This window comes from Linepithema humile, chromosome 2 (assembly GCF_040581485.1).
Source record: "Linepithema humile isolate Giens D197 chromosome 2, Lhum_UNIL_v1.0, whole genome shotgun sequence".
Lineage (NCBI taxonomy): Eukaryota > Metazoa > Arthropoda > Insecta > Hymenoptera > Formicidae > Linepithema > Linepithema humile.
Genome location: NC_090129.1, coordinates 398,154 through 412,208, shown reverse-complemented (window position 1 = coordinate 412,208; position 14,055 = coordinate 398,154). Strand labels below are relative to the sequence as shown.

Here is a 14,055-nt window from a genome sequence, read left to right as displayed (position 1 = left end):
TAATCCCAAGTTTTTTAGACATATATGACTAACAATCAATTCCATCTTTAAAATGTTTCTTTCTCTTATACTTGTATCGTTTGATTTCAAAAATTTTTATTTTTGTTAAAATATATAATAGAGAAAATTATCACTTCTGACTGAATACAGAAGAATAAAGATCAAGAATATAAAAATAATCTGCGATTTATTTAATTTGAATTAATCCTATTTCGAAGAATTAAAAAATAAATTTTTAACATTTTTTCTATTTCTTTTCTTCTTTACTCATTTCTATGTATACTTTTTATTTCAAATACATTTCGTCAAATAAGAATGAGATATAAACTCTGTGATCCTTAAATATATTAAATTTCTTTAATATCCTCAGAGTGCGTTCTTCACATTTTTAAAATAAATATCTTTACAATTTAAAAAAAATGTAACACTATTTGTTCCATAAATGCATATTTTATATGTAGTAACTTGTGCAAACGAGAAAAAAAGATGATTATGCACTTATGAGCTATTACTGTAATAAAAGTAGGATTTGCTACACTAGTTTTATTCTACAATTCTAAGGCTAACGCATAATAATGCTAGACATATCTTTTACATAAGTTTTACTTATTACTCATTCTTAGTCACACAAATTTATCGTACAATCTAGAAAAGAAAAGCATATGGAAAATCACAGGCGCGTTATCGAATGTAACAAAAATTTATGACAAACCTCAATCCTAAAAGTGCCAGTCTAAAAAATCCACTTGTACATCATCATATTTAAAACAGGTTTACACATTAAACTGTTGATTTTTAGCAGCCGGAGGCACTTTTAAAGCGCGCGTTTACATCCTTCCAATTAACAATGTCAAAGATTGCTTTCACATAATCGGGTCGTACGTTTTTATATTGCAAATAGTAGGCATGTTCCCATACATCAATGCCGAAAAGAGGCACAAGACCAGTTGTGGCCTGCAGCGGATCCTGATTTGCGCAGGTCGCTATTCTAAGCGACTTTGCTTTCTGATCATATCCAAGCCAGCCCCAACCAGAGCCCTGAATCGCTACGGTTGTCTCGGATAAGCGTTTTTTCAGTTCCTCCAAGCTGCCAAAGTCTTTTTCGATTTGCTTCACAAGGGTAGCTAAAAAATAAAATTTGATCAATAAGATTCACCAAGTAACACTTGGCTAAGACTTAATGCTCAATGTAATTTGACTCTTTTACATGCAGTTTGATGTAAACTTTAAAAGACTTTAAAAAAAGAAAGAGTTACTTTTTATCTAATTACATAAAGTCAATTTAAACGTTATTTAAATATTTCTTATATTACCATCAGGATCACTGCAATTGGGTGAAAGATTGCACCAGAAGATTGAATGATTAAGATGACCACCACCGTTGAACTTGATGGCTGGACTCAGAGCAATCTGTGTACTGACGTCACCTTTTACAACTGCCTCCTTTAACTTCTCCTCAGCGATATTCAGATTATTAACATAAGTTGCGTGATGCTTGGAATGATGAAGCTGCATGATTTCTGCGGATATAATTGGTTCCAAAGCCTTATAATCATAAGGCAGCTCCGGAAGTGTGTGCTTTGATCTTGCAAACACATCCTTGCTGCAAAATATTATTATAACAAATAAGATATGTGCTGTGTATACAAAAAATGTGCAAATTAAAAGAACTGTCTAATGTGGTTTGCTAAATTTAAACTCGGAAATATTAACCTTTAAAAAACACAAGAACACCTCAAGAACCATGAAAAACACTCTGGCTAAGCGTTCATCATTGACGATTAAATAAATAGTTATGATTAATTAAAAGTCACTGTTAGAAAAAAATTAGTACAAAACTATTTCAACAAACTAATAGTAGGTTAGAAGTTACATAATATGTAAAAAATACAGTAAAATTCAAAGTGGATTTGTCATATTTACATTGTATTGGAGACTAGAAGACGCCTTGCTGCAAACATGATAATTTACAAATTATATTCGAAAGTAATTTTATACCCTTTTTAATATCCTTCGTTCTATGGTAGAATATTAAGCGTATATCAGCGCGAATTTGCAGGAACTAATTACCACATCCTGTTATACCGACGAACGTAGAATTTGTAGAATCATGTTATCGATAGCCGCAAAAATAAAAATCTAGTTAGCAGAAATATTCCTTCCTAGAAACTAATTTCTAAAAAACAAATCTGAAATAATATAAAATAATATAATAAATATAAGAATTATACGCACATATGTCTAACATGTTAAAAACATTGTTAAATTTTCTCTTTTACACAATGGATATTTCTATACTATTAAGTAACAGTATGCAATTCCATTTTTAATTCTATGTCAGCATACTTTTTAACGTGAGTGCAAATTAATATTTAGATATTCTACATCATATAAGTAAAAAGTAAACAAACAAAATGCAATTCTAATTTCTTATAAAAATGCAACTTATTTAAAAAATTTTAAATTATATATAAAGAAAATAGAGTATTATATTTGAATTAGAAAATGCGTGCATAAAAACCTTTATTTTTAATTGTTTATAATTCAGAAATTATATTATTATATCTGCATGATTTTCTAAAGGAAGAATATCTAATAATAATGGCACTATACAAAATATTTGTAGGATGGATTATCATGTAGACTTTGGAATACGTTTTAATATAAATTTCTGCATCTGATGTCTTGTCTTTCTTCAGCACATAAACTGAAAACAAAACTAAAAACGCAAGTTTAAAAAAAACGACGATATAAAACAAGTTTACATATGTAAAGGCAATATAAAATATTATGTATCTCATATAAACGCTTTGTACAATTCTTTTAATTTAAAAAAATTAAAAATGTAAATTTAATATATTAGGCTGTAAGAGATCAATCTCCATGTGTACATCACTAAAAACAATGCTATTTGACATCTTAAATTATTCGTATATCTTTTCCAATTGTCTGATAAAAGAGAGAAATAAAAACGTATGTTACATACACAGTTTTAAAATACGATTTCACGTTGCATGTACATGCGAATTGTTACGTATTAATATTATGTAATATTGATGCATGTTTGTGTACCTGAAAGTAATAAGATTTATCTATTTACATAACAGGCATGTGTGTTGTGGTCACAGGCATTTTTGATTAATTCTCGACAATACTCTCTTCGGATGATGATTTTTTTACTGATTAACGAAAACTTACTGATTTACACAGAGAATGTTAATACAATAAATTTACAAAATATAAACAAAATTCGATTTCTTCCTTACAGCATTCGACTCTTATAAATTGTAGGGCAATAAACCTACTCAGATTCGTTTGGTATATCTTTGCAATATAATTTGTAACTTGGTCGTTCACAAGTAACTTGACATAAACGATCGTTGACTATATAAAGAATCGCGAACTTTATATACCAATCTAATGGTATAAAAGTATTTACAAGTTTGTCACTTTAGAGACCAATCTCAATATTTATCATTTCAAGTTATCACCAGTACAGGTACTGAAATTACGTCTCTTTATGGCTAATTATTCATTATTCTTCGAACACTGTCTCGCAAACGACCGACGTTGCTTTAGACGAGAAATTTTGTACACAGTAACGAGTGAATGTGTCAAAATCATATCGCGAATTTTTACCATATCAATAGTTAATGTCATTTGAAACCAACCTAAAATATCGGTCATTCTGGATCACTCTGCAGAGTCTCGCCATTAGTTAAAACCAACGCGTCATCATCGGCCTCGTTATAATCGAGAGAAAGAATACTTTCCCTTCGTTTCTTCTTGTGCGTCCTTTCATCATCACTACTGGCTGCACTTTTCTCTCTCTTTGTCCTATCCCTACCCCGCGTAGTTCGCGCGAGTACCTCTTCCCCGTTCGATTTACCACTATTCCTGCTGTGATTTTTACTCCTCAATATTCGTTTGTTCCGACTCTCCTCGTGCTCCTCCTCTCTATCACTAAGCTCCTCGTTCTCGACCTTAATAATTAATGCCGCGGAATCGCTAGAACTCTCGTCATTATGATCGGCCTGATTAAGTATTCTTTCTGCACGTTCTGTTCTTTCGACACTCGTAAGCTCACTCTGAGGCGACGACAACGGTGGAGTCCTTACATCTTTGCACATGTCACTTTCCTCCGCCGGTTTCGGAACTTTTGTATCTGGTGCAGCAGTTTCTTCCGCTTCCTCCTTTTTGATCGGTGGCGTATGGGGTGATAAGCCGTTTGACAAATTATTCTCGTTTGTGTTCGCCTTCAATGATGCGTTCTCCTGTTGCAGTAGCGTGACAGATTCTCGAGCCTTACGTAATTCTTGCTGTAAGAAGTAGATGGTACTCTGCATACCCTCCACATCTTCGTCTAAATCCTGGAGAAATTCGTCTAATTCTGCAAAATAAAAGAAAATGCCTGAGTTTTACATTTCAATTACGAGACCAAATTTTAATTATAATAATGACTTTATACGAGTCTGTGAAATCGGTGAACATTTAACAGCCTGATATACCTGATTGTGACTTCTTTACTTCTTCGCTGAAACTCTTCTGTAGAGCGAGTTCGCCTTCCAACTTAGCGATACGTCCACTGGCAATCATACGACCGAGTTCTTCATTTTCTTGGTACAACAATCTACATTTTGCCATTAATCTTTTCCCTGTATTGCTGTAAGTAAAATATATAATAAGTAATGAAAACTATGTGTAACATCGTTTATGCATATATATATTCGTTTTTCGAACCTGTCAGGGGTAAACTTCCATGCGCTTAGTTCATTTTGCGTATCCTCTAATTTACCCTTGGTTGTTATTAATTCTTGCCTTAATTTCTGTATCAATATATTAACAGCCGGATCTAATAGAGCAGACCTTAATGCAGCTGCGGACGGAGCTTGGGTGGCTTTCATTTCAGTTATTTGATTCTAATAAAAAAAATTATTTTTTTTCATAGAATTACATAACGTTGATAAAGGTAAGTTGTACAAAGAAATTGTACTAGAATTTCAATGCATACAAAATGTTTACATACAATATACTCCTGCAATTCCTGCTCTTTAGAGGCAAGCCTCCTCACTAAGATTTTTTCCCTGTGAGATGCTTCTACATATTGCTGTCTGTACTTGTTTTCGGATTCTCTCAATGAACCTAGTTCACCTATAAAAGAATTATCTATAAATTTCTCTTTTTCTAGATTCTATGTCTTTTTTGGCACCTATGTGTTTCTTAAAAATGTAATAATTTTACAGTACATGTAACAATTTTTTTAGAAAAATATTTCTCGCATTTAGAGTAAAATAAAACATCGCATTATTTTTAAAATGATTACAGTGGAATAATGGAAAATATGTATTATGAAAAAATACAATACATTCACATACACGTATATATAAATAAAAAAAATATATTTTAAACTTGTGTTTTATTTATTTTTTCAAAATGCAATTAGCAATTGTATCATGTTTTGTGTATCTTTTCAAATCTGTTTTCTTTTGTTTTATGTATAAACAATTTCATTTTTAGAAAAAGAGATGAAAATCTAATTTTCCACTTAATAAACCCTGTGATTAAAGTAAACATTCGTAATACACGTAAACAAATTTAAAACAACAATTTTACACGTGTAAAAATGCTTTGAATAACTCGGAAAATTATTAAAAAATAATTCATTAAATAAAATCACTGATAATTTCTACTTGTAGCTATATCTTTTATACCAATTTTGCATACTATTCTAATAGCACCAAAAATTTGTTTTATGTTTATCGTTTTCAGAAGACAATTATTAATAAATAAAATTTATTATCTCAAAAAAATATAAGCATATACTTCATTTATTCCACTGTAATTTTTATAACAATAGTATATCTGTGAGTTAAAAAAGAATTTGTTTTTTTCCCATAACTGTAAAAATGAATATAAAACAGTAATAATTTTCTATGCTCTAGTACATTTTTATAATTGAGAATACAAATTTATGAATCACATAGAATGCTCGAAACCTTTGACCGTAAATGTACAGTGTAACTGTATAGAATATTTTGTAAAGTTTTCATATGTAATGTGTGTTCTCGGTAGAATCAAATGTATTAGTGAAAAATGACTAAATTTATCATTTTTTTTAACCTAAGTGCGCATAAACTATATACTTTCATAAGTATGTGACAATGACTGCCTGACAACTGACATTGTTAATTGGCGCATACTTTGATTTTGAAGTCGTTGCGACGTGCCATTTGCGAGATTCTCTGTACTTCCACCGAGACCAAGAGTGGATGTTACTTTTCTTCCACAAGAATCAAGCGTGTACTGTTGCAGGCACAGATGTTGTACTGAAACGCTGGCCGGGCTTAACTCACAGGTTTTACTTTTGAAATTCGTATCTGACATCCGGACATTATGGTGCAGGTAAATGCATGCACAAGTTGCATTTGTGGTGAAAATGGAAGGGAAGATTGGTCTAGGAATTGATTAGAAATGGCGTTATTCAACAGAAAGGGTTTAGGGACAAGATAATATGCAAGGATACATAGATTGGAGAGATGGATAGTGGGAGATAGGTAGTGTTCCAGTTGGTGACGGTGATTGTGGTTGCGTACTTCACCGAAATTTAAATTCACGCACCCCAGGTGCAGTATTTTGCAGGCCAAAGGGGGTGGCACGGATCCACTCTTATTATTCTTCTGAGTCGTAAAATTCAGCGCCATTGTAAACGCTGCTTTTCATCTCATCCTCGTTAACTAGAAACTCGGCATTTCGAATTACACGCACGCACACACTGTCCTCAATTGGGCGATAAAATTATTACACTGCAGAGATATACGCGATGCACTGCACAGGCACTTATGAAATGATATTTTCAGTTGTGCCTTCCACAATGAACATATTGACGGCAGACACGTTTTTTTCTTTTTCTTTTTTTATAGAGAAACCCCAATTGGCGCCTCTTGACACACATTACACTTGTTATATCAGCCTTTTTCACTTTTACTTGATAATTATGCTTTTCATGGCTGATTAGGTAACTGCTCACATGAAAATTTAATTGACTAAATATATCTCGGCTTTTGTAAGCCATAAATGTGGCTGTCACTCCACTTGTGTTCACAAATACCTTGAGCATTTTTCGTTTTACGTCACGTTAAATATGAATTTTTAAATTAATTATCCACACTACACATCACAAATGTAGTTTTGGAAATTAATATATAATCAAATTGTCACTGTACGCAAAGCGCGTAATCTCAGTTCTATACTAATCTCTCTCTAGTACTTGTGTAGATACATAAGGTAATTCAATCGCATGTGTACTAAGCTGCCTCATAGAGCAATAAAGATTTCATATTTTTATATACCTACAAGTGAATTACTTATTTACTAGAGCTCTCTCATTGACTTAATCCTAATAAACAAATTAACAACGGTATCCTAAACACTGGTCTAATGAACCCTATGCTTAGTGTCCCTATAAGAGTCTTATAAAAGACCGTTGTGTTCTGGCATTCATAAATTCGCTTAAGATATGTGGTGAGTGAGATGGTCTCACTCATGTGATCTCAGTACCTTCCTGAGCTGCCGCCTGAGCTTCTAGACACTCCACATAAATATCCTGTTCATGCCATTTGACTGCCAGCTCATCCTTTGTCAAGCTGTCCAATTGTTGCTGAGTTAGTTTCACCCGTCTTGGTTGCCTAGGAGAATGCGGACTGCTGGGCTTTCCACCAGTGCTGCTGCTCTGTGGACTCCTTGGTGAAGATGGTCCTGCTGATTTGACCTCGCTGCATTCATCTGCCATTTCACCACTTTTGCAGTTGAATGTTGAATTGTAGAAGAGGTCTTTATCCAGCACAAAATCTTCTTGTCATTAATGTAATGCTGATGATTGTATGCTATTGATTGAATACCGCAATGTGATTTTTTGATATTAGAAGATATTCATCTGAAACATAGAAAAACAGTACAGAAATATCAGACATAATATAGAAATTCTATACAAAATTATGAGCTATTTCATATAACGCAATTATGTGACATACATTGCTTCTATTAAATAATCTCATTTATCTGGTCTTGTTTCAAAATTAACAATAAATGCTTAAGTAATTCTGTAATGTAGACATGTGACATTATAGCACAATAAGGTCAATTTCAAAATCTGATGGTTACATCAAACATTGTACATGGTCTAATAACCAATAGGTCACTTCATTAGACGCTTATCCACACTATTATATTAAAATTATCTATTTGTTTACATGTTTACAGAGATAAAAAGACATTTTTAAGAATTAATAAGAATACAATGCATCCATTCTGATTTTCTTCTCTATTCAATTCAATCGCAATATATATTAAATCCGATTTGAAAATATCAGGCGCTCTCTCTCTCTCTCTCTCTCTCTCTCTTACTCTCTTTCTCTCCCTCTCTCGGAAATTGATCGATACGCCTATCTGTAAAAACGCTACGCGATATACGCATGGTGCTCTCCTAATAAAGTACGATTACACGAAATGCCCACGGAAACAATATTCATATCGTTAGTAATCTGCCGTTGCAGTACATGATTAAGAAAGCAGAGAATGCATTTATCTCTAGTCGAAGACAGTCGTGACGCCATTACGTCGACATGTCTGCCACGAAGGAACATACTTACACACTTGCATTCATTTTTTTTCACTCGTATCTTTCCTTTATCTCCATTTCAGACCGCCAAATGTAACAATGCTGTATACTATCATCACACCTATGATTTCAAATTAGCGCGAAACAATGGACTCGACAAGCTAATTCACGACGATCATCGTCACACAATCTACGACAGCATTCCGTGAAATTTTCGCCCGTTAAAACTTTATCAACCTACCTCATCCATTAGACCGGCACAGATCCCATTACAACGAAGATCGTTTGCTTGCTCGGTATCAGGAGAAAAACGAACCGTCTGACATCATGCGTGCGAAGAATCGTGCATTCGTAGAAAAAGCGCGAAACGGATTCTCGGTGTGCGGCAAACTTCCCGATCGATCAATCCGAACGGAGCCGAACACACGAAGCAATGCGTGAAGTACGTAGCTCTCAACCAAGCGCTCTACGGTTTTCAAACGCGATGCATTAATACATGACATACAACGAAGAAATCGGTCACGAAATCTCGGAAACACAACGCACTCCGTTGTGATCAGAAACGCTTGTAACTAATCGCAAATGACAATCACCTCGCGGACCGAAAAGAGGGAATCGGAACCACGGAATATTCAAACCAAGATGGACGTTTTTCCATGTTAATCACGAGGTTGATACCAGCGCTACCAATACACACGAGTGCGTATTAAAACTAGTCTTACCCTATCCACAACCAGTTAGATCCTAGAAGTGGTACCCTAGTAGTGGTATATATATAGAGATCAGTGACAACGATCGACGGCAGATGGCAGAATGTCTTTGGGAATGTTGCACGTGTTACGTTGCCATAATTTAGCGAAGCTTGTTACTCCGTCACTGTTCGTAGCGGCAAGCAGGCCGGTTTTAAGACAATTTGCCGCATCTAAGAAACTTTACCGAAACATGTCGTACACAACTATCGAGAGGGGTGCGCTCAACACTACAGATTACAGATTATTTTTCAGTAAGTAAATTTGATATATAATATGCTCATCTTCGATCGCAGAAGACCGTGAATTCCATAAGGTCGCGAGGTCACGAACGCATGTTCGTCGCAGTTTGCTATTGACTATTCTTATGTATTAGTGAATGACTGTCTCGACTGATTTAATAATATCTTGAATAATATCACATCATTGTGTAAAGTTTCATGCATATTCTGAAATTGATGAGTTGTTGAATATAATTAAGGAGTCATATTCGAATCGGTCGTATGAATCATTTTTTAATAACTGAATTTCAACTGAATTTCCTGGATGAACTTTGTTCATTCTGCATTACTTATATATGATGCACTTCACGAAGGAATATTGATTTTTAATCCTCGGCATACCATTAGAGTCCATTGAATCTCATTTCAGTTTTTCAGCTTCTTATTTTGAGCAATTTCGAATTTGTAAAGATTAATATTTTATGACTTTTATTTTTACTTTTGTTATTTGTATGGTAACTTAAAGATATAAAAAAATTAAAAGGGTTTATATTTGAAAGGTTAAAATGATAGCTTTATTGCAACTATACATTGATATGACTGTCTGACATTTACTTTAGTCTGGTTTAAATGAAAGTATCTGAAAGTATTGAAAGTGAAGAAATAGTTTTGATCATATATTTCAAACATGCATATATCAGAAGCTTTTTAGAATGTCCGTATATGCATTAATATATTCTACATTATTCTCAATATTATCAATATTTTTAAAAATGTATTTTTATTTTTTCACATATAGAAAACGAGCTGGACGTACCAATTTCACCTATGCATGACATTCCACTCTATGTTGACGAAGACACTAAAACAATGCACATGGTTGTTGAAATACCAAGATGGACAAATGCCAAAATGGAAATCTGTCTAAAAGAGACTTTAAATCCTATTAAGCAAGATGTTAAGAAAGGTAAAGTGAGATTTGTTGCTAATTGTTTTCCTCATCATGGATACATATGGAATTATGGTGCTTTGCCACAGGTAAGAATTTTGGCACCTGTATTCAATCATTTGTAACTAAGATATTGAATTATACTTTAGATGTAAATAAATTGTTATTTATATTTTGCTTAAGGTATGCTAAATCATATAAGACAATAGTGATTAATTTGATTTTTATGAAAACAGCACAGTTGTTATTATTATTTCAAGTTCTTATTTCAAATAACATGAATCATTATCTTGTTTTTCTATCTCCTTAAAAATATTTGCCTATTTCTCTTGACAAGGTATTTATAAACATATTTATATAAACATTTTTTTTTATTTTCAAGAATTGGTAAAAGTTTGACCAAGTAATTTATTTATATCTTGTATATGTTAAATATCTTGAATATTAGCATTTTTTATATTAGATTAATATTTTTGCATACTTTTATTATTCATCAAGATAAACTATTACTATTTTTATTACATTAAATGATGACACTCGATAATATTTGTAATTTAATAATAAATCTTATTGATAAAAGGAAATATGAGCAATTAAACGGAATATAAGTGTATATCTGTATGTAATATCTTATCAAGTTCCCTATATTTTATACACATATGAGCTTGTAGTTCAAGGCTTATACTTATCACCGTCAATAATTTTTTGTATCTCTTTGGACTTTATCTTACGTCACTCGTTAGTCACTCGTTGTTATATACGCTAGTTTCTTGAGAAAGGAGACAACTATATTATTAAAAGTTGTTGAGTATTGAAATTAATTTTTTTATTATTTATTATTATAAAAAAAATAATTATATTCTAAAAGTAGGTAATAGGAAAAATTTTTAAGCTTTTTAAAGATTTTTATTTTTTTGTTTCACTGTAAAATCTCAAACTGCACTCAAACTGCATTAAATAACATATTTAATTAACAGACTTGGGAAAATCCTGACGTTTTGGATGAAGCAACAGGCTGCAAAGGAGATAATGATCCTATTGATGTTCTTGAAATAGGTTATAGGGTGAGATATAATCATATTTACATATCTCGTATATATAAATCTCGTTTATCACATAGTTAATACTAAAGGAAATATTTGTATCTATTATAGGTTGCAAAACGAGGTGAAGTATTGAAAGTAAAAGTGCTTGGAACAGTAGCACTTATTGATGAAGGTAAATACTTAAATAGAAATTGCTAAAAAAATATAATATATACGTAACATATTAAAATAATTTATAAAACAAATTTTGTAATACATTCTATTGTGAAAAATTTTTATTTTAGGTGAAACAGATTGGAAGATTATTGTAATTGATGTTAATGATCCTTTGGCGGATCAAATGAATGGTATATATGAATGCTATATGAATTCTCTAATTAATATTTATTTATCGATGTGCAATATTTATACATTTATTATATAATAGAAATAGACATATGGATTTAATAAGATACAATTACTTTCTTCAATTTTAGATAATTTTTTGAGCATGCAAAAGGTTATAGGTTTTTAGAAATAGACTTCTATGTCACTAATCTAATCTTTAATCTAATAAAAATCATTACAGATATAAGTGATGTCGATAAGCATTATCCAGGCTTATTAAAAGCCACAATTGAATGGTTTAAGATATATAAAATTCCGGATGGAAAGCCGGAGAATCAATTTGCATTTAATGGTGAAGCAAAACCACGAGATTTTGCATTGCATATTATTGATGAAGTACATCAACATTGGCAAAATTTAATTAAACAAGAAACTCCGTCCAGTGGAATAATATGGTTCGTAAGTCTTAGTATTTACAAATTGTCTTTAATGGAGCAATTAAGATAATGCCTTTCTGTTGTGTTTGCAGTTCTAATGTAACTGTAGATGGTAGTCCTTTTATGATCACCGCAGATGCTGCTAAAGAGGTTTTAGAAAAGGCACCTGAGTCAGTGGAACCTCAACCTGTAGAACCGATAGGTAAGTTATGCAAATAAAGCGATAGAAATGAATATAAAAGTTTTTGTTTTATACGTAGATAAAATTGTTATTTTTTATTTACTTATAAATTTTACTATATTTATAATGTTGTAACTCACTTTCAGTTGACAAGTGTTACTTCATACATCCCAAACTGTAACGGAAGTTTTAATGCGTAGAAGAATTTTTAATAGTTGAATATTCAAGTTACATATGTGTATATTATTCTTATTACATTAAAATGTTTGTTCATTGAAATGTTTTTATAATGTATGATTTCAGTTGATAAATGGCATTACGTTCACCTTAAATGAAGATGGCTATCTTCGTTCAGTCAACTACACAGTCGGCACATACCTACCTACTCCGTTTTTTCATATTCAAGTTTTTTTTTGTTTGTCACTTAGATTTTTTCACAGTATATATATTTATATTTTTCTTCACTACATTCAAGTAATTGTAGGAAGCATTTAAATAATTTAATATATGTATATGTGCGGTGCTATTAACACATGTATTTTATTAATTGCTCATCATTTTTTCTATAATTTTGTAGATTTTCTTTAATAATCTGTCAAACGCACGATAATGCGTTTTTAGATAAATTGGTCATAAAAATATTGGAAACTTTTTTAGATATGCTCCGCACATACTTATATATGTGTTTATATAAAACCTATACTTGTGTTTATATAAAATTTTGTGTTATAACTATAAAATAATTTTGATAAAAAAACGACATAATCTCATTATGGGTTGTGACATAGCTGTATGATCGGTCTAAGCAACGGAGGGTTTCTTAGGTAAAAGAATGCGATTCATTCCCTCTTCAGTATTTGTTCTCTAGTATGAAGGTAATAATAAACAAACTGATCTGAGTACAGATGTATACTATTTTTACAAGTTATCCTCATTTGTTTTATATTACTCATATCAAGTATATTTATCATTTGAATACATTTTATCTGTATACTTTATGTATTTTTTTTTTGTATTTTCCAGTTCAATGAAACATAGATAATTATTCCCGACATTTTGCGAAAGATGTGTGTGCGAGCTATGAATGGCAAGATGTATATCGGAACCACAAATAATCCTATTGTATTTTGCCGAAGCTGTGCGTGTTTAACTACTACATACCACGGGAAGTAGTCTCCAAGGAGACATTTGTACTTGCTTCAAAATGTACTTAACAACATAAACCGCAGGCCATATACGTTCTTTCGTGTCTACATGCATCTAATTTAAACCTGCAAAACGGGACGACCCTTTGGTGCGATAAATTCTGCCTCAAGTCCCGATAGTACGAAAAACAAATTACAATTCCTACTAAAAAGATAATCGACCTTATCCGACGCAAAGGTGAGGTACATAGTCTTATATATGTTTGAGATCGATATTGGAATCAATTTATTATCTTAACTAAAATGTTGGTTTATGCTGGATTCAATATTTTATATCAATGATTAATATTAGATTGATAAATATCAGAGAGTAATGGAACAAC

At 31.9% G+C, this 14,055-nt stretch overlaps 3 protein-coding genes across 5 annotated transcripts; 1 reads left to right on the top strand and 2 right to left on the bottom strand.

Moving 5' to 3' along the window:
• Window positions 1-587: 587 nt before the first annotated feature.
• On the bottom strand, window positions 588-2,085 carry Sod2 (superoxide dismutase 2). The gene is made up of 3 exons (XM_012369499.2): window positions 1,924-2,085; window positions 1,314-1,603; window positions 588-1,124 (listed from the first exon to the last, which is right to left on the bottom strand). Exons 1-3 carry the CDS (start codon window positions 1,959-1,961, stop codon window positions 796-798), a joined length of 657 nt encoding a protein of 218 aa, XP_012224922.1. The 5' UTR covers window positions 1,962-2,085; the 3' UTR covers window positions 588-795.
• Window positions 2,086-3,159: 1,074 nt separating this feature from the next.
• fl(2)d (female lethal d) lies at window positions 3,160-9,257 on the bottom strand. Of its 2 annotated transcripts, XM_012369505.2 has the most exons (6): window positions 8,859-9,257; window positions 7,558-7,933; window positions 5,027-5,151; window positions 4,741-4,919; window positions 4,509-4,663; window positions 3,160-4,390 (listed from the first exon to the last, which is right to left on the bottom strand). In XM_012369505.2, exons 2-6 carry the CDS (start codon window positions 7,787-7,789, stop codon window positions 3,684-3,686), a joined length of 1,398 nt encoding a protein of 465 aa, XP_012224928.1. In that variant the 5' UTR covers window positions 7,790-7,933; window positions 8,859-9,257; the 3' UTR covers window positions 3,160-3,683. The 2 variants fall into 2 exon arrangements, with proteins under 2 accessions (XP_012224928.1, XP_012224929.1); XM_012369506.2 differs by lacking the exons at window positions 7,558-7,933; window positions 8,859-9,257 and adding an exon at window positions 6,201-7,542.
• Window positions 9,258-9,411: 154 nt separating this feature from the next.
• Window positions 9,412-13,429, top strand: Nurf-38 (Inorganic pyrophosphatase Nurf-38). Of its 2 annotated transcripts, XM_012369508.2 has the most exons (9): window positions 9,412-9,620; window positions 10,387-10,625; window positions 11,514-11,600; window positions 11,691-11,754; window positions 11,867-11,929; window positions 12,151-12,364; window positions 12,439-12,548; window positions 12,674-12,741; window positions 12,831-13,429. In XM_012369508.2, exons 1-8 carry the CDS (start codon window positions 9,431-9,433, stop codon window positions 12,706-12,708), a joined length of 1,002 nt encoding a protein of 333 aa, XP_012224931.1. In that variant the 5' UTR covers window positions 9,412-9,430; the 3' UTR covers window positions 12,709-12,741; window positions 12,831-13,429. The 2 variants fall into 2 exon arrangements, with proteins under 2 accessions (XP_012224931.1, XP_067204904.1); XM_067348803.1 differs by lacking the exon at window positions 12,674-12,741 and having other exon boundaries at window positions 9,413-9,620; window positions 12,831-13,189.
• The last annotated feature ends 626 nt before the right edge of the window (window positions 13,430-14,055 follow it).

Bases quoted from the DNA above. Each gene is read 5' to 3' on its own strand.
- Nurf-38 (XM_012369508.2), top strand. From the start codon at position 9,431: ATGTCTTTGGGAATGTTGCACGTGTTACGTTGCCATAATTTAGCGAAG. The intron at 11,930-12,150 runs GTATATATGAAT...AAATCATTACAG, and splicing joins TTTGGCGGATCAAATGAATG to ATATAAGTGATGTCGATAAG. The intron at 12,365-12,438 runs GTTCGTAAGTCT...TTGTGTTTGCAG, and splicing joins CCGTCCAGTGGAATAATATG to TTCTAATGTAACTGTAGATG.
- Sod2 (XM_012369499.2), bottom strand. From the start codon at position 1,961: ATGTTTGCAGCAAGGCGTCTTCTAGTCTCCAATACAAT. The intron at 1,604-1,923 runs GTAAATATGACA...AATATTTTGCAG, and splicing joins CTTCTAGTCTCCAATACAAT to CAAGGATGTGTTTGCAAGAT. The intron at 1,125-1,313 runs GTAATATAAGAA...TTTATTTTTTAG, and splicing joins CAATTGCAGTGATCCTGATG to CTACCCTTGTGAAGCAAATC.